The sequence below is a fragment of the Leptonotus elevatus genome, chromosome 10 (genome assembly GCF_054856555.1).
Source record: "Leptonotus elevatus isolate MCC_2025b chromosome 10, RoL_Lele_1.0, whole genome shotgun sequence".
NCBI classification, from domain to species: Eukaryota; Metazoa; Chordata; class Actinopteri; order Syngnathiformes; family Syngnathidae; genus Leptonotus; species Leptonotus elevatus.
The window spans coordinates 5,735,023-5,756,380 of record NC_141248.1 but is presented as its reverse complement, the minus strand read 5'-3'; the positions used below and the strand labels follow the sequence as shown (position 1 = coordinate 5,756,380).

The 21,358-nt window shown below is 40.0% G+C and overlaps 1 protein-coding gene across 2 annotated transcripts in view; it reads left to right on the top strand.

Moving 5' to 3' along the window:
- Positions 1-3,030: 3,030 nt before the first annotated feature.
- Positions 3,031-21,358, top strand: part of dnah1 (dynein, axonemal, heavy chain 1) — a 39,774-nt gene continuing 21,446 nt past the window's right edge. The window contains exons 1-41 of one of the 2 annotated variants that reach the window (XM_086087407.1): positions 3,031-3,479; positions 3,586-3,664; positions 4,064-4,238; positions 5,233-5,368; positions 5,470-5,602; positions 5,685-5,825; positions 5,906-6,161; positions 7,333-7,490; positions 7,562-7,773; positions 7,846-8,144; positions 9,238-9,388; positions 9,491-9,684; positions 9,757-9,985; positions 10,103-10,222; positions 10,309-10,391; positions 11,606-11,747; positions 11,916-12,071; positions 12,153-12,351; positions 12,447-12,700; positions 12,821-13,033; positions 13,114-13,278; positions 14,130-14,251; positions 14,460-14,565; positions 14,649-14,828; positions 14,904-15,044; positions 15,141-15,304; positions 15,598-15,711; positions 15,871-16,059; positions 16,386-16,491; positions 16,708-16,821; positions 16,909-17,058; positions 17,938-18,024; positions 18,109-18,295; positions 18,370-18,461; positions 18,536-18,690; positions 18,768-18,945; positions 19,832-20,026; positions 20,117-20,236; positions 20,381-20,539; positions 20,643-20,747; positions 20,839-20,979. In XM_086087407.1, the coding sequence (XP_085943533.1) occupies positions 3,303-3,479; positions 3,586-3,664; positions 4,064-4,238; positions 5,233-5,368; positions 5,470-5,602; positions 5,685-5,825; positions 5,906-6,161; positions 7,333-7,490; positions 7,562-7,773; positions 7,846-8,144; positions 9,238-9,388; positions 9,491-9,684; positions 9,757-9,985; positions 10,103-10,222; positions 10,309-10,391; positions 11,606-11,747; positions 11,916-12,071; positions 12,153-12,351; positions 12,447-12,700; positions 12,821-13,033; positions 13,114-13,278; positions 14,130-14,251; positions 14,460-14,565; positions 14,649-14,828; positions 14,904-15,044; positions 15,141-15,304; positions 15,598-15,711; positions 15,871-16,059; positions 16,386-16,491; positions 16,708-16,821; positions 16,909-17,058; positions 17,938-18,024; positions 18,109-18,295; positions 18,370-18,461; positions 18,536-18,690; positions 18,768-18,945; positions 19,832-20,026; positions 20,117-20,236; positions 20,381-20,539; positions 20,643-20,747; positions 20,839-20,979 (6,477 nt within the window). In that variant the 5' untranslated portion in view covers positions 3,031-3,302. Of the gene's footprint in view, positions 3,480-3,585; positions 3,665-4,063; positions 4,239-5,232; positions 5,369-5,469; positions 5,603-5,684; positions 5,826-5,905; positions 6,162-7,332; positions 7,491-7,561; positions 7,774-7,845; positions 8,145-9,237; positions 9,389-9,490; positions 9,685-9,756; positions 9,986-10,102; positions 10,223-10,308; positions 10,392-11,605; positions 11,748-11,915; positions 12,072-12,152; positions 12,352-12,446; positions 12,701-12,820; positions 13,034-13,113; positions 13,279-14,129; positions 14,252-14,459; positions 14,566-14,648; positions 15,045-15,140; positions 15,305-15,597; positions 15,712-15,870; positions 16,060-16,385; positions 16,492-16,707; positions 16,822-16,908; positions 17,059-17,937; positions 18,025-18,108; positions 18,296-18,369; positions 18,462-18,535; positions 18,691-18,767; positions 18,946-19,831; positions 20,027-20,116; positions 20,237-20,380; positions 20,540-20,642; positions 20,748-20,838; positions 20,980-21,358 lie in introns of both variants that reach the window. The other variant, XM_086087406.1, reaches the window with a different exon arrangement.

The window sequence follows — 21,358 nt, the reverse complement described above, 5'->3', positions numbered from 1 at the left end:
GTACTGATTTAAGATCCTTCTGAACTCATTACCGGTGTCTTTAATGGACTGCACAGGGTCCATCTGTGATGCAGTCAACCCGTGACGGGGACTTCAATGTAGAGTCAAAGAACGGGGTCACTGCTAAAACCATCAAAAATATCAATTGCACGGAGGCAGCAGAATGTGTTGCTGGTCCCTTTCATCATTAAAGTGACAACATTGACGCTGGCCATGCTTTGAACAGGCACTCATTTAAAGCGCTACAGTTTGATTTAAGGTGCAAGTGTACAGTAAGTGTTAGCTGTGCATGCTGTTTACTTATCGTTAATTTAAATACAAAATATCTCAAATGATGACCAGATTGCTGTAAATTAGTGACAGTCAAAATACTTGCATATGCTCTTAGTGTTATTGCAAAGAGTTTTACGAGGCTTCATATATATGGCAATCATATATTTCACTGCCAGTGCGCGTGCATACGTTTGATCGCACTTTGAGGGCGTGCCCACAGCTTTGGGTTCCTGTGCTGAAGCTTTCCGAACAGCCAGACAATAAGTGGGAAATGTTTTTTAAATTTTTTATCCAGTTTGCCAACATCTGGTCCTTGTAAGGAACTCAACTTGGCAACACAATGTCAACAATGGAAAACAGGGTTCGGATTCTCAATGAATCACCTTCACAACATCACGCTAGTGAAAAGCAGCTGAGGAGTGTACTGTGTATATTTTACATTTGGAATGAATAAGACTTTTGGATGAAAGGGTTGATGTATATTCACTTGTGCAATTCCTTTCTTCTCTTGTTAAAACGACTACTGGGCTGATCAAAGCTCTAATAAAGCTGTTTAGTTTGTATTCGGCTCCACTTCCAAAGGGCTGCAAGCCACATTTGTATAATCAGGTACCATCATTGACATTCCAAAGTTAGCTGCAGCACTGCCAAGTGAACGTTTGAAAGCCACCACCTCATCAAAGACGTGCGGTTCTTATATGGGTTTTCTTTGGCGCATCTGTTGTTGACTTATCGGCGTCAACGCCGTTCGTCATGTGTTAATCATTAATAAACTGCTTTGTCAGGATGCTTTTAGGACTGTTGCCACTTGGTTGCGATAATGTCTTCATAAGATGTGGCTTATTTGGATCCTTCGGAAAGATTCCTCCTGGTGTGGTCCTTCCTCATTAGATGAGATCATTGTTTTGAGAATCAGCCTAGAAACAGAATTTCACTATCCATGATATCTCTTTGTATTTGGGCATTGCTCTTTGGCGCCACTGTAAAGACCTCCTCATTTTGCCAGAGACCTTCTCATAAAGAACAAGGTCACATCAGGCCTTTTGTCATTTGGATCACCACCAAAGTGAAGCGTAACTGAAGAGGCCAGGGGCACGAGGTGGGGCTGCAGTGCATGATGTCTGTAATCGACTATGGATAACGGACCAGGTTTGATTGCCCCTGTGATCCACGAGTGAGTGGAGCACAGGGGCAGTAGGGGGTTTCCCCCCCTTGCAGACACATTTAAACTGTCATGAGTGTGATTGAACACGACGCAAATTTGAGCACAGAAACACGTACGCTGAAGTCAGACACTTGTGTGTACAACGCTATAATGAACGTTAATTTGCTTGACAGTATTTCCGGAAATTGCATAGACAAATACAATAAGATGCAATTGAGGTTTCACAAAAACAAGATTTAGGAATTTAGTACGGTGGCCTAAGTGGTTTGCAGATCTCCGTCACAGTGCCAAGGGATTTGTGGGGGATTGATGGATTAAAATGCTACACCGACAAATGCAAATCCAAAGTGTATTTTTATGCAGGCCTACCTGGACTAGCAGCACAAACACCATAAAAAGGGCAACAACAACAACGGTTTCTATGGTAACGCTTTACGTGATCGATACGAGCAACACAAAAACTGGGTATTTTGTAGATATATAAAATTGCCAGTGTAAGCATGACACTTTTCAAAGTGTTACTTTCCCCCCACACTTAACCAGTGTTACTGCAACACTGTATAGTGTTAACAATCTAGACTGGTAAACACTGTGTAGTGTTGAAAGTATTTAACACTGGTGAAAGTGTTAAACATTTAATTCTGCCAAACTACACTTAACTCTGGTGTTTAAACATTTATGATTCAAAAGATTCCAAAAGAGCATATTTGTGCCTTTAATCAGAGTGACAGAAAAGTCAATCAGCCAGTCACGTCTGTCAACGATCATGGCAACTGCAGTATCCCTGAATCCTTCTTGTCTTTTTAAACCAATTTACCTGTTAAATTTCATACTATTGCAGCCAGTGTTCGGTCTCCCTTGGAAGCAATGCTCCTGGTGTGTAGCGCTTCCGAGCTGCAGCCTAAAGAATCACGTGACTCCGTCTCCACGACAACCGTTGTCGAGTGCAAGTTTACCTGGCACTGGCAAACTGAGATTTGTTTGAGTGAGCGTTTATAGTCAACTGATATGTTTCATTTATTGCAGGCGGTGAGGGCCACGTGTACACTCGGGGTCTTCAAATATGTTTTAAGACAATTGATGCACAAATAGCGACGTCCTGTACTTTTCTCCGGTTCCCGAGAGAGAACTGCACGTTGTCACTGCGGGTATGCTGATTATTTTTTTATTAACCTAAATGCACTTCTTAATGAACAAATGGCTCAATTTAAAAACGTTTTTTTTAATGCATTTTTAAAGTAAATCCTTTTCTATGTTTCCTTATTTTATTATGAGCTGAATAAATAAAAATAGAACTACATTTTAATTAAACCCAAGCACTACTGCTCTGCAGTCAGATGTAAAAATATGCACCCAAAATAGAAGACTAGCCTATATTGAATCAATTCAGTGATCGATTCATTGAGTATATACATTACGTTCTATTATATTAGGGCATGAATGATGTGTATAAAGTACGTTGTCGTTAACTATGACAAAGCGTGTTTACAAATCACGACGTCATCGGTGACCGCAGTCAGGAGAATTTTCAAAATAAACACTCGGAGCTCCGTTTGGGTGCCCAAACAAGGCTGACACTCGCAAAGAGAGCAATGAAGAATAAACAAAAGATATGGGCGTGTGTGTCGACTGTTGTCTGCTATTTTTGCGGCTTTACTCGCTGCTAGTTGTGCAGCCATTACCTCACTGAGTTAGGCTAACTCGGTTAGCTGCGTCGACACAACTAGTGAACGTCAGCATTCGGCCTCACGTTTTAGGAGTTATTGTTTTGTCAGCCTGCCTGCCTGGACCTCTCATCCTCTCTTCCTAACTTTTTGTTGTTGTTGTTGTTGTTAATCCACAAGGCATTTTAGTTAAGCTTGAGATGGAGGGTAAACGTTTGCCAGGTTTTGGGACATTTGGCCACCATTCGTCCCAGACAACTCCAAAAGAGAAACCGTCTGATGAAAGCAACAGACACACACTGCCTCCTGTCAGAAAAGGTGGCAAGAATAAACAGAAGGGCCTCTACTCAGATGTCTTCACCACTTTAAGATTTAAGGTAAAACTACACGCAATATGTAATTACAGTACTTGTAAAAATATGAAATTCTTTGAATATTTATGTGGTGTGCATGTTAATTCCTGAACTTTGTTTACTGTATTAGACTTGTGTAGAGGATGCAGACACTCAGGATCAGCTATCCACTCTTGACTTCAGTGATGATGATGATGATGATTCAGAAGGTGAGAAACCTTTTAGGCCAGGGATGCTCAATTACAAGTTAAGGCCAAGTTCTAAAATATCATAATGTACAGCATTATTATTATGTCCTAATTAATGTAATTTGTGTGTCCAAAGGTTATCTGCACCTTCTATTATTCAGTACTTATCTAACGATATCTATTGTTTCACATACATCTGAGATGCTAATTAAAAGTTTTGGGAATTTAGGTTAAAAACATGAACTGTGGTTTAACATGGGACGATTTCAAAGCATGTGGTTTCAATATCTGTGAATTTCTTGAGTACACAAGTTAAAAGTAAAACGAGTGAAAAATATTGAAGAAAAAAAAATCGTAATCTAATGGATCTATAGAAAGCCTTCAAATATGCTTCTCTTGGCTCTCTTTTTTTTTCTTTAGATGCAAGCTCAAAGTCTCCATTTGCCAAATACATGTTCGATGACAAGGAATATTATGGCCCCTTCTCAAAGCAACTACTCACTACTTACTTCAACCGTGGTGGAGATACGCCCAAGGTCCAAATGCCCTACAAAACCGTTCCTGGCAGAAGCCCTCGCGATTTAACCAAAGAGAGGTATGTATTGCATTTGTGACCAAGAATTGTCCAATACTCTTCCTTTCTCATTGTGATAATTTTGTAGCTCAGGGATGAGCAACATACTGTACGTAATTGCAGGAGGGGTCCACAATTTTTCATCCATGCTACACTAGATGTATGACAATAATGCCATTTTAAATATGGATAAAATACATGCTCTTAATGTATTTCATTTTACATGATACATTTCTCAATGCATGCATAAAATATAAACTCCTAACCCAACAGTGCGAAGGGCTCTCATATAAAAATTGGCATTCAAGGATGGCACAAAACTGCTGAACAGCAAGCCAACGTCAAGTGCACGAACTCACCCAAAATTTTAATATTATTGAGGTGCTTACTATATTTGTCCTGCATATCATTCAAAATCCACATAAAATTATTAAGCCTATTCATGTCGTACTATACGGCAGAATAAGACCCTGTGCAAGCATCTAGTGGTGAATGGTGATATTACAACTTAAAACTACAGTCACTGTATACAGGTATTTAATTTAATATATTGTATTTATTTTTTTATTTTTTTCTGGGATTTTTTACCCCAATATTCTTGTGGAATTTTGGGGGGTTTGTAAAAAGATATATTCTATTGTATATATTTTTTAATTAATCAGGGTGCCACTCAGCCCATCCCTGTGGGGTAGATGCCACGGACTTCCGGGTTTCGTGGCCGTGTTCCAACACTCGCACCCCCAACCGCGAGGGCCTCTCAGCTCTCTGAAATGCTTGGGACAACTGAGAAAGACACACTACTCGCACCCGTCGACGGGAACGCGCAACTAAGGGGCGCAAGCGCTGGGACGCGGCCCACACGTCGCAAACAGCACTCGCAAACAGCGCTGATGTTTGAAACTCGGAAGTCTGAAGTCCCGCCTCGTCCGTGGCATATACCTCATTTTAGCAACTCACATCAGGGAGCCCCTAAACACTTTCAAGTGTTTTAAAAAATACTGCATCTTCTCCAAAGGTGCCGAAGAGAATATTTGAAGATTGATTTCGAAAGGCTCCTGACAGAAAAAAACATTAACTCTAATCTTATGATGCCACGTTGTTTGGACAATAATGACGAGCATCTAACTGTGTCACCCTATCTTCCGCTTGAGGTGAGCCTGCTACAGTGCACCACAACATTATGGGATCTTGACTTTTCAAAGTTTTGTACATATTTAAAAAAAAAAATCCATTCCAAACATTTTCCTCGTAGGTATTTGACAATGTGGAGTTTGATTGTCGTACTGCAGAAGACTGGCTTGTCCTGGGTAAAACTGAAGGATCACCTTGCAGAAAACCAATTCCGGCAAAAGCTTTACTGCCGGCAGATGACACTGTGTCGTTTGGTAAGATATGTGAAAAAAAAAAAAGTACATGCAAATGAATAATCAGGACTATTTTGACAGCTTATTTCATCTCTGTCATCAGAAAATGGCCAACCTCCCCCATCATTGGAGTATAGCTGGCATTTAGTGGGTGTTATTGACTACAACAGGGAGCAAGGCCAGTACTTGGTAGAAAAGGTTTTCCCAAACAGCAACCTAAAAGAAGGAGAAAAGAATTGCCCTGGTAATTTCATTTTCTTTCCTAAGCGCAGCCTCGGATTTTGATATAAAATCCATTTACATGTTTCCCTCACTCTTGTCCAGGTGTCAACTGCCTACAAACGGGCAATAGGCACTGGATTCCTAGAATCAGGCTGTTGTTCAGTGCTGAGGACCCCCGTGTGTTTGTCCAGCGGATCCAGTTTGCCATGCACCTAAGGGCAAACTCAGAGGCCCTCACCCTCTACAACTTGACTGTGGACTGCATGCCCATCTGGAACGAAACGCCATCTATCGATCCACACTGTCTCCTCCGTATCAAAAGACGTGCTCTCTTAGGCTCTGGTCTCAAGCTGGACATGTATGTGATCCTTTATGTTGTCTCTCAGCCTTTCTGTACTTATTATTTTATCAGGGGTGTCAGACGATTACAATTTTTAATCCTAATTAACTCATTTGCTCCCAAAAACGTATAAATACCTTCTATTTTAAATATTGCCATGCTCCCAAAGACATATTTATACTTTTTTGTTTTGTTTGCTAGAGCATATAGAAGGCTTTGATTCAGCCTCTGAACTGAAGAGAACGGTTGAAGCAATGGTAGTTATTACAAAAATGTCCAGCAGGTGACAGCAGAGTATAAGAGATCAACCAGGGCCATGTTGCAACAAGCTCTTTCCCCCTCTGTTTTAAATAGATTTGTGAATAATGATGACATTTAGCTATATTCTCATGCTAATTGCTGCAAAACGGAAACAGATAGAAATGTACTTTTTTTCCTGAAGAAAGATAATTTTTTTGGTAGGTTCCATGTTTTTATAGCAATAGAACACAATATTCTGTGGGCTTTGCAAAATCAGTCAAAATCCAGTAAAACAGCCGGGAGCGAAGGGCGTTGCTTCAGTGATAATGGCTGGGAGTGAATGAGTTAATCGCATGACTTCAATAGTTAACTCGCGATTAATCGCAAATTTTATATCTATCCTATACTCTTGTTAACATAAAAGAGAAAAAAAATTAAACCAATAGAAATATGGCTGCATCTTTTAGTCATTAAACAGTAATTTCATAATAATTCATAAAATTGAGTTAAAATTAAAAATATGTACTGTGCTATAAAAGTAAGTGTGATATTGATTTGTGTTGGTCATTTTTCTGCCACTAGATTGCATAGTTGCATTTGTAAGACATTGGTGACAGTGCATTTTTCTTTTCATACTAATCTTTAACATGAAGTAACGTGAAATTCTGCACATTTTTAAAATTGTAAAATACAACTTGACCGCAGTCTCCACAAATATATGCATTATTATTAAATTAATCACTGTTAAATGTTGGCATGGACGTGTCTGCTGCATTGCGACTGGAATTCTCCCAGTTTCGATTCCAAGTAAGGGGCGGTCATTAATCGCGCGTTAAAAAAATTTGTGGCGTTAAAAGGAACTATAAATGAACTCAAAATTAACGCAGGCATTTTGACACCCCTAATTTTGATTTGTTCGTTACCTTTAAGTTGATGACTTTATATGCAGTGTTAAAGAGTGTGTAGAGGGACTGGCCAAGGAAGTAAAGCTGGATTATGACCGTACTATGAATCGCTTCATCTTGGATAAAGGTGTGATAAGCCACCCACAGGAGTTTTCACACATCATGGTGCCACAGAAGGAACACGAGAGGGTGCCACTTAAAGGTACAAAGGGAGTTTGTTTGTTAAATTCAGGTTTGAGTCTTCCTACTGAACACTTACTTTTCCTTATGCAGGGTGTGTAACGGTTCCTGCCTTTGACTTCAAGAAGAACCATGCCGCATTCTTGACCAAGTCCATGCTGACAGAACCCAAAGTGATCTGCACATTATCGGAAATAAGGTCTGAGTGCAACAAACTAGCAACCATGAAACTCTTCAATGTCTCCTTAACCAAACCTCTGCGACTGGAAGAGTTTGAACATAACCAAGCCCAAATGCAAACTCAGGTACTGTAAATGCCAACGATGGAGATGTTAACAGTGTAAGAAAGCAATCCTTGAGGATTTTTTGTCATTCAGATAAGCTTGTTTCTCCGGGAGGCCTGGATGGTCACTGTGACTTACAGCCTCCGACACAACCTTGAAACTATTGGCAAAGGCGCGTACAACATGAACGAGACTCACTGGGGGATGCACAAAGTTTCCAAGCTGAACAAACTGTTAGCTGTGGTGCACTACAACCTGCAGGACACGCTGCGCAACCTTGTGGAGGATTCACTATTCTGCCTCAGCAAACTGATTTTGGATGCGTGCTGCAGTGTGCTAACATGCTCCGATGACCTAGTGTGGGGGAATGACTACATCAATAGCCCCTACAAGTAAGTGCAAGCATTCTTGAAAATGTATATTGGAAACCACATGATATTTCTAAATAGTTACTCACCATAGTGAAAAGAGGAGAGATTGTTAGTTTTGTTCCTCTGACAGCATAATTAGGTGACAGGAAACAATGGGTTGTTATTTAGATTTTAACGAAACTTGGTGTAGTTGTTGGTAGTGATGGCGCAACGCTAAATCTCAAATTTGATGTCAATCGGAGCAGTGGTTTGGGAGCTACGGCCCTCTGAATTCTAACGTTTTGAACCCTTCTATTTCAGGAACTACTGGGTCAATCTTCACAAAACAGATATTGTTGATAAGGAAATTCGACATTGAGTCAAAATCTGTGATTATTTTGAAGATTGGTGCATATTTTAGTAATATGACCTCTTGACCTATAATTTGATCTTGAAATTGACCTTGTCAACATTAAACATTTCTTGACAATAATATGTCATATGTGACCTCATTAGTCTAAACATGACATTCTGATTAATATATTACAATTGTGGAATACGAGTTATGAAGCAAAATTCCGCTGTTTTTATCCATCTCAGGGGGCGGCCATTTTGCCACTTGCTGTCGACTGAAGATGACATCACAGTTGCTTCGGGCTCGGGCAACAACCAATCACAGCTCACCTGTTTTCTGAAGCTGAGTTGTGATTGGTTGTTACCTGAGACCTGACCAACTGCAATGTCATTTTTATTCAACAGCAAGTGGCAAAATGGCCGCCTTCTGTTATTGATCAAAACTGCTGGATTTTGCTGCTCAACTCATATTCCACTAACACAATATTAACCAGAATACCGTATTTATACTAGTGGGGCTACATAGAACATACTTCTTTTTTTTTCTCCAAAACTGCTTGATTAAACCCAATGGGTGATTTGGCATTGAACAACCCTAATTTTAAAATAAAAAAATTGTGGCAAGGAGGCCTCTACTATTGTTGTGGGTTACTCGCCAGAGTTCAGAGTTCAAAATGGATGGATGGTATGGAATCAATGGTCTACTGAATAATTCTTTATATATTGGACAGGGTTATGTGATTATTAAGTTGCCATTTGATATTTCTTTGATTTTATGCAGGCCAAAGAACAAACCTCTGTTCCTGGTGGATTTAGTTTTGAACGAGACAGGTGTACATTACAGCACACCTCTGGAGAATTTCGAGGCCTCTATTTTAAACCTATTCGACGAGGGCATTCTGGTGACACACAATATACCAATGCTTGATAAGGTAAAGCCAAATATTCTTAAACTGCAAATGAAACAGAAAGTCCACCATATGTATGTAAAACCTAATAAGATGTCTTGACATGGCTCTCTCTGTCCGTCCCAGTTTTTAATGAAGAGGCTGTTATTCGGTGACGATCCTGTGCTGGAGTCAGTACATCTTTGTGAGCCAAAAGTATTACAGATGAGAGAGACGATCTGCATGGCTCTCAAGAAAGCGGTCATACCCCTCAAGGCTTACGCTGCAGAATACATGAAATACATTGAGCTGTACAACTTAAACATTGAAGACCACTTCATGTAATTGTGTTTTCCTAGAGAAGACTTTAACAACACCCCAACATCAGACTCAGAAATTCACTGTCTTTGCAGGCCCAGTGGCGGCGACGATGAGAAGTCATCCAAGGTAGTCAAGTTAGAGGTGGAAAAGCATTTCAAAGACAAGGAAGAGCTCCAAGGCTCCCTGCCATCCTCCATAATTGTTGGTGCATTTATTGTACATGTTGAGGGAGTACGTCAGAATCTCATCAGCAAAAAAAAGGCCTTAGCCATCGCGACATTGGAGCATTATGCTGAGAAGCTAAGAAGGCAGCTGGAAGATGTAAGTAATTTGTCTCAAATGTATGACACTTTCAAGTGTTTAGCATTTTAGAATTCTAATTCACTTCTCCAAAATCAAAGTTATGTCTTAAGCTGTTATCGCTTTGTGTGTGTCCAGGAATGTGATGAGTTCAACAACATTGGTCACACGATAGGCGAACGTCCCAACTCCATTGAGGATCTGACAGAGAAGAGGGACTGGATGAAGCAAATCCCGGACCACCTCAAGGGTTGCAAGGTGCTAATTAACAGGATACGTTCGCTATTTATCTTATTTAGCCTATAAAGTTTACTTTACCAGAATTTTCTTTTCTTTTTCCTCAGGAGCGTGTTGCAAAAATTTTAGCAGAGTATGAACTATTTGAAGAATTTTACTATTCTTTATCAAATGAGGATTTTGTTAAAAAGTAAGTGTGTTTTTATTTATTTAAGGGAAGTTACCCCCCCCCCCCCCCCCAAATCTTTACACAATAATGTGTTGTATGTACCTCCACTAATCTAAACACCGAGTTTTCATTAAAAAGCATTAAAAGTCATTAAATGGAGCATGCTGTAATTAAGGCCTTAAATGACATTAAAAAGTATTGAATGAAAAAAAAAAAAAAAAAAAGAGCAATGATGATGACATTTCCGAATGAACAATACTGAGCTCTTAAAAAAAAAAAAAAAAAAAAAAGAAGAAAAAAAAAAAGTATTGAATGACATCGAGAGACATTAAATATTTAAATACAATTGATGTAAAACAATTGTTGTTCATGCTTCATTTCACATACAGCGTTGGGCAAAGGAGTCACTGGCCTGGAGTCCACGATTTGCTTTATTTTCCAAATACCAATTGCTCTGAATTTGAAAACAATGTACTGTTCTTGTCGCCAACGTCCAACATGAAACACAAATGCCGCCTCGTGGCAGAAAATTACAGCAACACAAATCAGAATTTTTTTTCCACACTCATTTGAACTTTTTTGTGTATCTTTTTAACTTCAAATAACTATGAATTGCTTACTATAAAATTACTTTATTAGTGGACTAAAAGATACAACCTCATTTGTGTTTGGTAACCATATTTGTCCGCTTTTATGTTAATGAGTATGACAAATTTGAAAAAAAGTATTTTATTATACATATTAAACAGGTATAATTTGCGATTAATTACAAGTTTATTATGGAAATCAGGCAATTATGAATAAAAAAATTTAATCGACTGACAGCCCTAATATATAAACAGTATATGTATATATGTGCGTGTGTGTGTATATATATGCAGTACGACGTGGGCATTAAATTAGTTTTAAGTTGCGTTAAAAACAGCATTAAATTAGCTTTGCTGATACCTGCAGAAACCCCGAAACACAGCATTCTGATGCATATTGTGATTGTGGAGATAGTATGAGTTAAGCAGCAAAATCCACCCGTTTTTATCCATCTCAGGGGGCGGCCATTTTGCCACTTGCTGTCAACCGAAAATGACATGCTTAATTCCAGTGGGACTGCATAGAATATTGTAATGGTATCCAAAAATACAATATATTTGTACTTAATAAATGACAATTTTCTGATGTTTGGAAACTTGTGGCCCACCCTATATGTTCAGTGATTAATGTGGTTATATATTTTCAAGGTGGCGAGCCATTGAGTGGCCCCAAAAGATAATCAGACAGATCGAAGAGGTGAGCCTCCATCTTGTTGAAGAAGAGGAGCGCTTCCAGAAGATCCAGATAATCGACCAGGACATGTTTGAGCAGCGCATCGAAGCTGTTGAGGTCTGCTCAGCCATCTGATTGGTTTATCTGGAATAATTGTGTTTGATTATTGTTTTTAGCTTTGCACACTAGCCAGATGTTGGTCTCTGATGTTGCCTCACGTCAAAACCCTATTTTAAAGTTGATTGTTTGTTATAATTAGGTTAATGGCGCCTCTTCTCTTTCTAGCTGCTGGCTGGAAAGTTCACAGGTTTTGCAGATGTTGATCACGCGACTGAAATGGCCAACGATGTGAGGCGTGCAAGCAAGGAACTCAAAGAGTGTCAGGTTTTGTCCCAAACCTACAATACCAGAGAACGCTTGTTTGGTACTCCTGTCACAAATGTGAGTAAAGGAATGCCAAATAAACTGGTGCGTCAGCGTTATATGAATTAATCCGTTTTGTCTCACTTGAATTTCTATCAGTATGATCGTCTGCACAAAATGGCGAAGAAATTCCAGCCGTTCTATGACCTCTGGACCACCACTTATGATTGGACCAATCGGCATGAGAGCTGGCTCAATGATCCATTGACCTCCATTGACCCTGAGCTGCTTGAGCGCAATGTTACAGGAGCCCTTGATACCATGAATAAATGTATCAAACAGTTCAAGGACAACCCTGGTGAGTAACCTCAATGACAATTCCAAGTTGATCAAGAGTGATTGTTACTGACTTGATTTTTTCACCTGTTTACTCTTTACTACCTCCTGTACTAGACTGCAAAATGGTGGCATCTTTAATCCGCGCCAGGATTGAGGAATTCCGTCCTTATGTTCCTCTGGTCCAGGGCCTAAGGAACCCAGGGATGAGAATGCACCACTGGGACACACTTTCACAGACCATTCAGATAAAAGTTGTGCCGTCAGCTAAACTTACTTTGTCCCACTGTTTGGAAATTGGCATTCAGAACCACATGGATGCCATAGCGCAGGTGGCTGAGACAGCCGGGAAAGAGTACACCATTGAACAGGTAACTTTGTTATCAATGTTTTACGATACTAGCATTTAAGAGGGGGGTGGAATATGCCTGCAAATTGAAACATTGAAACACAGCTACTAATTCACATTTGCAATCTGTCGCCTCATCCAGGCCCTGAATAAAATGAAAGCAGAGTGGTCGGAAATTTCTTTTGACCTGATGCCGTACAAGGAAACTGGCACTTACATCCTGAAGAGTCCTGATGAAGCGTTACAGCTGCTCGATGACCATATTGTCATGACACAAAGCATGTCCTTCTCCCCCTATAAGAAGGCATTTGAAGCCGATATCAACAAGTGGGAGAGCAAACTCCGAACAACTCAAGTAAACAAACACGGTTAGGTTAATGTGCTGGGTCAATAGTTTACTACAAATGTTGTGCTACTGCCCTCTTGTGCTTGCAGGATGTTTTGGAGGAGTGGCTGTTATGTCAGGGTTCTTGGCTTTACTTGGAGCCCATTTTCAGCTCCGATGATATCAATGAACAACTGCCTGTGGAGGGAATGAGATATCAACAAATGGAGGAAATATGGAAGAGAATCATGAAAAGTGCTTTTGATAACCCAAAGGTCAGTCTGAATAGAAATAAAGGTACACACCAAAAACATTTGGGTCAAAAATAACCAAAATTGAGTTAAAAAGGGACAGACCCAACATTTTGGTTTATTCATTTAAACCAAAACGTTGGTTCAAATGAATAACCCACCAACGACCTCTTTTTTTTTTGGTAAAACGACTCGTTTTTTGGGGGACTGACCCAACTTTTTGGGTTGTGCATTAAAAAAATTGGGTCAAAAATAACCCAAGTTGGGTTAAAAAAAAAAGGAAAAAAAGGGGGGACCAAGCCAACATTTTGGTTTATTTAAACAAAAAGTTAGGTCAAATAAATAACCCACAAAACTACCCCTTCGGGGGGATCGACCCAATGTTTTCGGTTATTGACTGTTAATTAAAATTGGTCTAATGGATAACCCGCCAAACAACTAATTTTTTTCTCTTTTTTTTAAAGACTGACACTCGTTTACACTCATAAACCAAAAGAATAACCCAAAACCCAATTTTTGGGTTGTTTTGTGGGTTATTCATTATGACACCGCTATATAAATAAAGATGATTTGACTTGACAAGCAAAAATCAAAAAAGAAGAAAAAAATTGGATTTTTTTTTTATTATTATTTTTTTTTTTTTACAAAACAACGCTTGGAGGGTTGTTTAGTGTGTTATTTATTTGACCCAACGTTTTGGTTTAAACAATTAACCCAAGCATTTGGCCCATTTGGCTTTTTGACCCAATTTGTGTTATTTTTCGACCCAACTGTTTTTAGAGTGATTTGCTGCACTAGCTTACATTTCAGGTATAGTATATAGAGCTCATTATAAAACAGAAAAATAATTATTGTCTGTTCTTATTGATCTCCAGATAATTGAATTCTGCCCTGGTCCTCACCTGCTTGACAAATTGAAAAAGTGCAATGTACTTTTGGAACAGGTGCAAAAGGGCCTCAGCGAATACTTGGAGATAAAACGAAATGCCTTCCCCAGGTAAACCCTCTCAAAATGTGCCAAAATACATATGAAACCATGACCACGGCCACCTCATTAATATTCAGTGGTCTAGGAAATTGATCAATCAAAATGAATGCTACTCTAAAGAAAACTCAAGTTTTCTTAAAGTTGTTCGCATTATGGCTAGTAATCAAAGATGGTTGCTGAATACTCAAGATAACATTCTATGAATATTTGTTTGTAGGTTCTACTTTCTGTCCGATGATGAGCTTCTGGAGATTCTGTCTCAGACCAAAGATGCCACTGCTGTACAGCCACACTTGCGCAAATGCTTTGAGAACATTGCACGGGTTAGTTTAGTTTTTTTTACCATTATTTTGAATCTCATCTAATGGCTGCAAACATGTGTGACATGGTTACTGTTGCTCCTCAGCTTAAATTCCAGGCGGATCTGCTGATCACACATATGTACTCTGGAGAAGGAGAGGAGGTGAAGCTGGCCGTGACTGTTATGCCCATTGGGAATGTGGAGGACTGGCTGAGGCAGGTGGAAAGATCTATGACGGCTACAGTCAGGGATAGCATTGATCGTTCACTTAAAGTTTACCCAGAGGTCTGTGAGTTGAACTTAAAAGTTATAAAATCTGTTCTTGTTCAGCATGTTTGTTGTGTACTCTTGGCATTTCAGAAACCTCGTGAAGAGTGGGTTTTATCATGGCCTGGGCAAGTGGTGATAGCTGGCTGTCAGGTCTACTGGACTGCGGAGGTGTCAGGGGCTTTGGAGCAGGGGGACTTGGGCGACCATCTTTTTCCTCAACTGCAGAAACAGGTGCAAAACTAATAAATATTTAAACTGTGGAATATTGTATGATTGAGGCTCATACACACCAGAAGATATGCTTACAATTGAGTCCTTTCGGTGCAGCTGGGTAACCTGGTGGCCCTGGTGAGAGGAGGTGTATCCAAAATGCAACGATCTGTGCTGTCCGCCCTCATTGTCATTGAGGTGCATGCTAAAGATGTAGCAGCCAAACTGGTGGACCTGTCAGTGTCGAGCGTCAATGATTTTGAGTGGATTAGTCAGCTCAGGTTTAACTTTCACTCATTACATTTAAGTCCAATGAGGTGGCAAGTCCAGGTCCAGAAAGTAAAAAAACATGCTAGAATTTAGCTTTAGCCCCTGGTGCTAGCTAGCTAGCTCCCTAGCTAGCTCCCATGGTGCTCGTTTACCTGGCTAGCACCATGGGTGTTAGCTAGGGAGCTAGCTAGCTAGCGCCAGGGGCTAAAGCCAAACTGTGGCAGGGTTTTTACTTGCTGGACCTGGATTTTCTACAAGTTCACTGCCTATACTGTCATGATATTCACATATGCATACTTTGTAGATATTACTGGGCCAGAGAAGACTTGTACATCCGAGCAGTGAATGCAGAGTTTTTGTATGGATACGAGTACCTTGGAAACTCTGGACGACTGGTCATCACCCCACTCACAGACAAGTATGCTTTTTAGGGATGACCGTCTTATTTTTATAGTGCCAAATCCCAATGACATTTCTTGCTGAGCACTTCTCACAAAGACCATGACAATCCTCCCCAGAAATGTATGGACATTCATGACAATTGTAATCATTTCAATTCTTTTTCTGTATCTCTCAGGTGCTACCTTACCCTGACAGGTGCCCTTCACCTCAAGTTTGGAGGAGCTCCTGCAGGCCCAGCAGGCACAGGAAAAACAGAAACCACTAAAGATCTGGGAAAGGCTCTTGCCATCCAGACTGTGGTTTTCAACTGCTCTGACCAGCTGGATTTTATGGCAATGGGGAAGTTCCTCAAAGGCTTGGCCAGGTAGGTCTTACGCACACGTATACAAAAGTTCCAGAACTGGTCTCACAAAAGATGTATTTCAAACTCCGGGCTATATTTTGGTGACTGCCGTATATCTGACAACTTGCGCACTAGAGTTTTAAAATGGCGGAAGCACATCTGCGCAATAAAGTAGGCACTTGGAGACTGCCCCCGACTCTCGATAGTTGTAGAGATGCTGGTTGATCATCTGGCCCACATTGAAGGGGGAAATTCTTAGTTTGTAGGTTGGGTCCTGGAACTTTTCTGATGTAGCTCATATGTATAAATATCTTGGCTTTGAATATTAAAAGATGTGTTATTTGCAGCTCCGGCGCCTGGGCATGTTTCGACGAGTTTAATCGTATTGATGTGGAGGTGTTGTCTGTGGTGGCTCAACAGATCACCACGATACAAAAGGCTCAACAGCAAAGGGTGAGGTGCTGCGTGATTAGAAACCAATTATAAAATGGGTACACTGCACTCTTTTTTTATTACAATGTTTGTAGCGTTGTAAATACATGTATAAAATACTGGTAGGCTTTGTTCGAGGAAATGTTCAAATTTTGCACACATATTTATGTAGTCTTCGCACGTGAATTCTAAGTCGTATGTATCATCAACAAATGATTGCATATTTTGTGTCTTTAGGCAGAGAGGTTTATTTTTGAAGGTTCTGAGATCCCGCTTGTCCCTTCTTGTGCTGTATTCATCACCATGAATCCCGGTTATGCTGGCCGCACAGAGTTGCCCGACAATCTCAAGGTTTGAAATGCGTCTCAAATTTCAAATGATTATGTGATGTCTGCAAAACGCATTCTGAAGAACAAATATAACGATACGTTCTTACAGGCCTTGTTTCGTCCGGTGGCCATGATGGTCCCTAACTTTGCCATGATAGCTGAGATCTCACTGTACTCATTTGGCTTCAGTGATGCCAAAGTCCTCTCTCAGAAAATCACCAGCACATTCACGCTCTCCTCGGAACAACTTAGCTCTCAGGTGAGGATATAGGAGTGAAGGCTCTAGACATATTTAGATATATTACTATAGCTGCATAGTAGGTAAACATACTTTGCCAACTTTTAACATTTTTATTGGCTTTGGTAATGTACATTTGTTGTGCTAATTTGGAGTTTAACCATAATAACTCACAACACGGGGTTAGATGGGTTCTTTTGTGGTGCACTTAACGCAAGCACTGTTGCACAAAAATACTGTTTACTTTAGATTGGCCACTGTTGGAGAGATACTAATCTTGCTGTTAATTCTTGTGGTTGCAGTTTGCTACGGTAGTAGAATTGCTTCTGCAACATACTGAATATTTGTTTTCTCTTATGTTGCTACTACGGGTGTCGTAATTAGTGTGTTAATATCGAGTTAATTTAATGTTAACTAATTTTTTTAACACTTGATTAATGCCCACCCCTTGCACTGTGTTGTCATCAATGTCCAACATTAAATGCTGATGCCATCTACTGGCAGAGAAATTACCTCAACACAAATCAATGTCTCACACTCTTTTCTTATAGTACAGTACATCTTTTTAACTTTAACTTCAAATGACTTTATGAATGACTCAATCAATGAACTAAAAGTTACCACCATATTTGTAGTAGGTTAACATATTTTCCCACTTTTACGTTAACAAGAGTATGACAAATTGGGGGGATTATGGTACATTTTATTTTATTGTATATTTAAGATTAATTTACGATTAATAATGAGTTGATTATTGACATTATGCGATTCATTACGATTTAAAAATGTAATCGACTGACACCCCTCGTTGCTACAATAAGGTAAAAGGAAGTGAATCTCATTACATTGTGTAAGTGTTGCAGTATGTGTATTTTAGTAATGATCACCGTCTGTGTTCAGGATCACTACGATTTTGGAATGAGATCTGTGAAATCTGTAATCTCAGCTGCCGGAAATCTAAAGCGAGAAAATCCCAATATGAATGAGGTTTGGTGTTTTTATTTTACTGCCTGTATAAAGAAGCAATTGTGAAGTTACCAACTACTCGCTAACAAACCTGCCAACTCACAGGAGTTAATCTGCCTGAGGGCTATCAAAGATGTCAACGTGCCGAAATTTTTACGAGATGACCTGAAGCTCTTCAACGGCATCGTGTCTGACCTTTTCCCAAAGACAAAACAGGAGCCGATCGACTATGGCACGCTTGAGGAATCCATGCGTAATATATGTCTGAAGATGAATCTCAAAGATGTCGATGGTTAGTTTATCTGGCTTATTTATATGTCGTTATCTAACCTGGAGTGTGTTGACAGTTGTCATTTGTGATTACAGAATACGTTGGTAAGTGTATTCAACTGTATGAGACCACTGTGGTCAGACATGGCCTCATGTTAGTGGGACCGTCCGGATCAGGTAAAACCAAGGTGAGTCTTTATGTGCCCTGTGTTTTTTTTATTTTAGTCATGTAGGTAAACGTTATCACTATGTGGCATTTTAGTGCTACGAAGTTCTTGGCGCAGCGATAACAGCTCTGAAGGGTGAGCCCTCTGTCAGCGGCGATTTGTATGAGGCTGTTCAGATTTACGTACTCAACCCCAAGTCCATCACTATGGGTCAGCTTTACGGGGAGTATGATTTGCTCACACATGAGTGGTAAGTGACACTGTGCTTGACATAATCTACGAATGACAAGACGGATGAGAAATGACACTTGGCGCCAACCATTGTAGGACAGATGGCATCCTCTCTTCTTTAATCCGGATGGGTACATCCGTTTTTGACAATGACAAAAAGTGGTACATGTTCGACGGTCCAGTAGATGCTGTCTGGATCGAGAACATGAACACCGTGCTGGATGACAACAAAAAACTTTGCCTCAGCTCCGGAGAAATTATCAAGCTCACTGAGGTATAGTGGAAGAGTTTTTGAATTTAAACTAGTTTGACTGATAGTTCTTCCATTTCTTATTTTTCCACATCTAATTTGTTTCTTCCTTTTTCCTTTCTTTAATTCCTTCCTGACCTACCTTTTTGTCTTTCTTCCTTTCTTCCTCATTATTGTTCTTTTTTTGCTTTCCAAAGCAGACGAGCGAACCACTCGACCGTAGTGCAGGTCCCTATTTTCAATGCTATAATTTCCCTTCTCCATTCCTGCTCTTCCTTTCTGACCTTCCTAATTGTCCTTTTTCCTTCCTTTCTTCCTCATTGCTTCCAAAATACAAAAACAGTCTGTAGTCGTCTATCTTCCAAGTAACTATGAGCATTTACCCGCATGGCATTGTGACGTGAAAACTAAGTGGAAAAGCTATTTAAAGGGGAAATCAATCCCTCACAAATAATCTTTCTAATTATATGTTCTGTGCAGTCCCACTAGTCTAAACACGGTATTCTAATTAATATTGCATTTGTGGAATATGAATAAAGCAGCAAAATGTTGTCGTTTTCATCCATCTCAGGGGGCAGTCATTTTGTCACGTTCTGTCAACAGGAAATTATATCACAATTGCTCAGGTGGTTCAGGTAACCAATCAGTTCAGCTTGCGAATGTCACATGACCAACCTTAGAAAACAGGTGAGCCATGGTTGGTTGTTACCTGAGCCCTGAGCAACTGTGATATAATTTTCGGCAAGTAGCAGTACAAAGCAAAATGTCTGCCCCTTGAGAGGGATAAAAACAGGTGGATTTTGCTGCCTTGTTCATATTCCACAAACACAATCCTTTAAATATAACTATCAATCAAACTAATATAAAAATGCACTTTTGATGAATGACACCATCATTTGACTCTTTTCAGTGCATGACCATGATGTTTGAGGTGCAAGACTTGGCGGTGGCCTCGCCAGCTACAGTTTCTCGCTGTGGTATGATCTACCTAGAGCCCAGCATTTTGGGCCTTGTCCCCTTTACAGAGTGTTGGCTCAGGCAAGTCCCCAAAATCATGAGGCCGTTTACAGAGCAGCTCACTTCCTTGTTTGATCGCTTCCTACAGGTGAGAGTGAAAAGAACATGGCAGCAAGATGCTCCCAGGCATGTACTTGATGCGCAATATGTGCTATCTTTCTTCTTTATATCTGCACAGGACTCTGTCGATTTTGTTCGCGCGTCAGTAAAGGAGGTCATCACATCACTGGACAGCAATCTGACCTTTAGTCTTCTAAAACTCATGGACTGCTTCTTCAGGCCGTTCACTTTAAAGGAGGTTTGGATGTGGAAGTAACCCTTGATATTTTTTGATTAGCTGCCAAGTTTAGCTGAGCATGATTAATTATCAAGTGTAGTTAGTAATTAGAGTAATTAAAAGAAATCTCAATCACAATCTCTTGGTTGCTTAATTGTCTCTTAGGATGACAAGCCCCCGCCCCGAAATAAACTAGACCGCTTGAAGGAGCTGATTGAGCCGTGGTTTTTTTTCTCCCTGGTATGGAGTGTCGGCGCCACAGGAGATGGACCCAGTGGGCACCGCTTTAGTGACTTTCTCAAAGACAAGATGTCAAAAGAAAAGGTCACCTCACAGACACAACTCTGTTTTTGCATCAGTGAGACAATATTTTTGCAGAATGAAGAACCGAATGTATTTGGAATTCATGTGAATGTTTTCCCTTCAGATTAGTTTATGTTTCCCAGACGAAGACCTGGTTTATGACTACAGGCTTGATGATGCAGGCATAAGTCGTTTGAATGAAGAAGAGGAAAGCAAAAAGGAAAGAAAGGTAAACGGTTAATGCTGAAAGAAAAGATAAAAAGATTGTAGCTTTTCTGTCATTTCTTGCAGTTGAACCATTTATCATCTACATCCAACAGGTGCAGTGGGTCAAATGGATTAATGATGCAAAGAATGTTGTTATCACCCCAGAAACAAGCTACTCTGACATCATAGTTCCCACTGCTGACACAGTGAGAATGACTTTCCTCATGGATATGCTTTTATCCAATATGATGCCTGTAAGTGAATCCATGTCTCCATGAATGCTTCAAAACGATGATGGTAGAAGGCTCCTCCTTTAAAGTCAACCTTAAACATTTCTTGACAATAATATGTTATATGTGACCCCTAAATATGGTATTCTGATTAATATTACATTTGTGGAATATGAGTTATGAAGCAAAATCCAGCCATTATTATCTATCTCAGTGGCCATTTTGCCACTTGCTGTCAACTGGAGATGACGTCACAGTTGCTCAGGGCTCAGGCAAGAACCAATCACAGCTCACCTGTTTTCTAAAGCTGTGATGTCATTGTCACTCGCCACAAGTGACAAAATGGTCGCCTTCCGATACTGATAAAAAACTTCTGGATTTTGCTGCTTAACTCATATTGCAC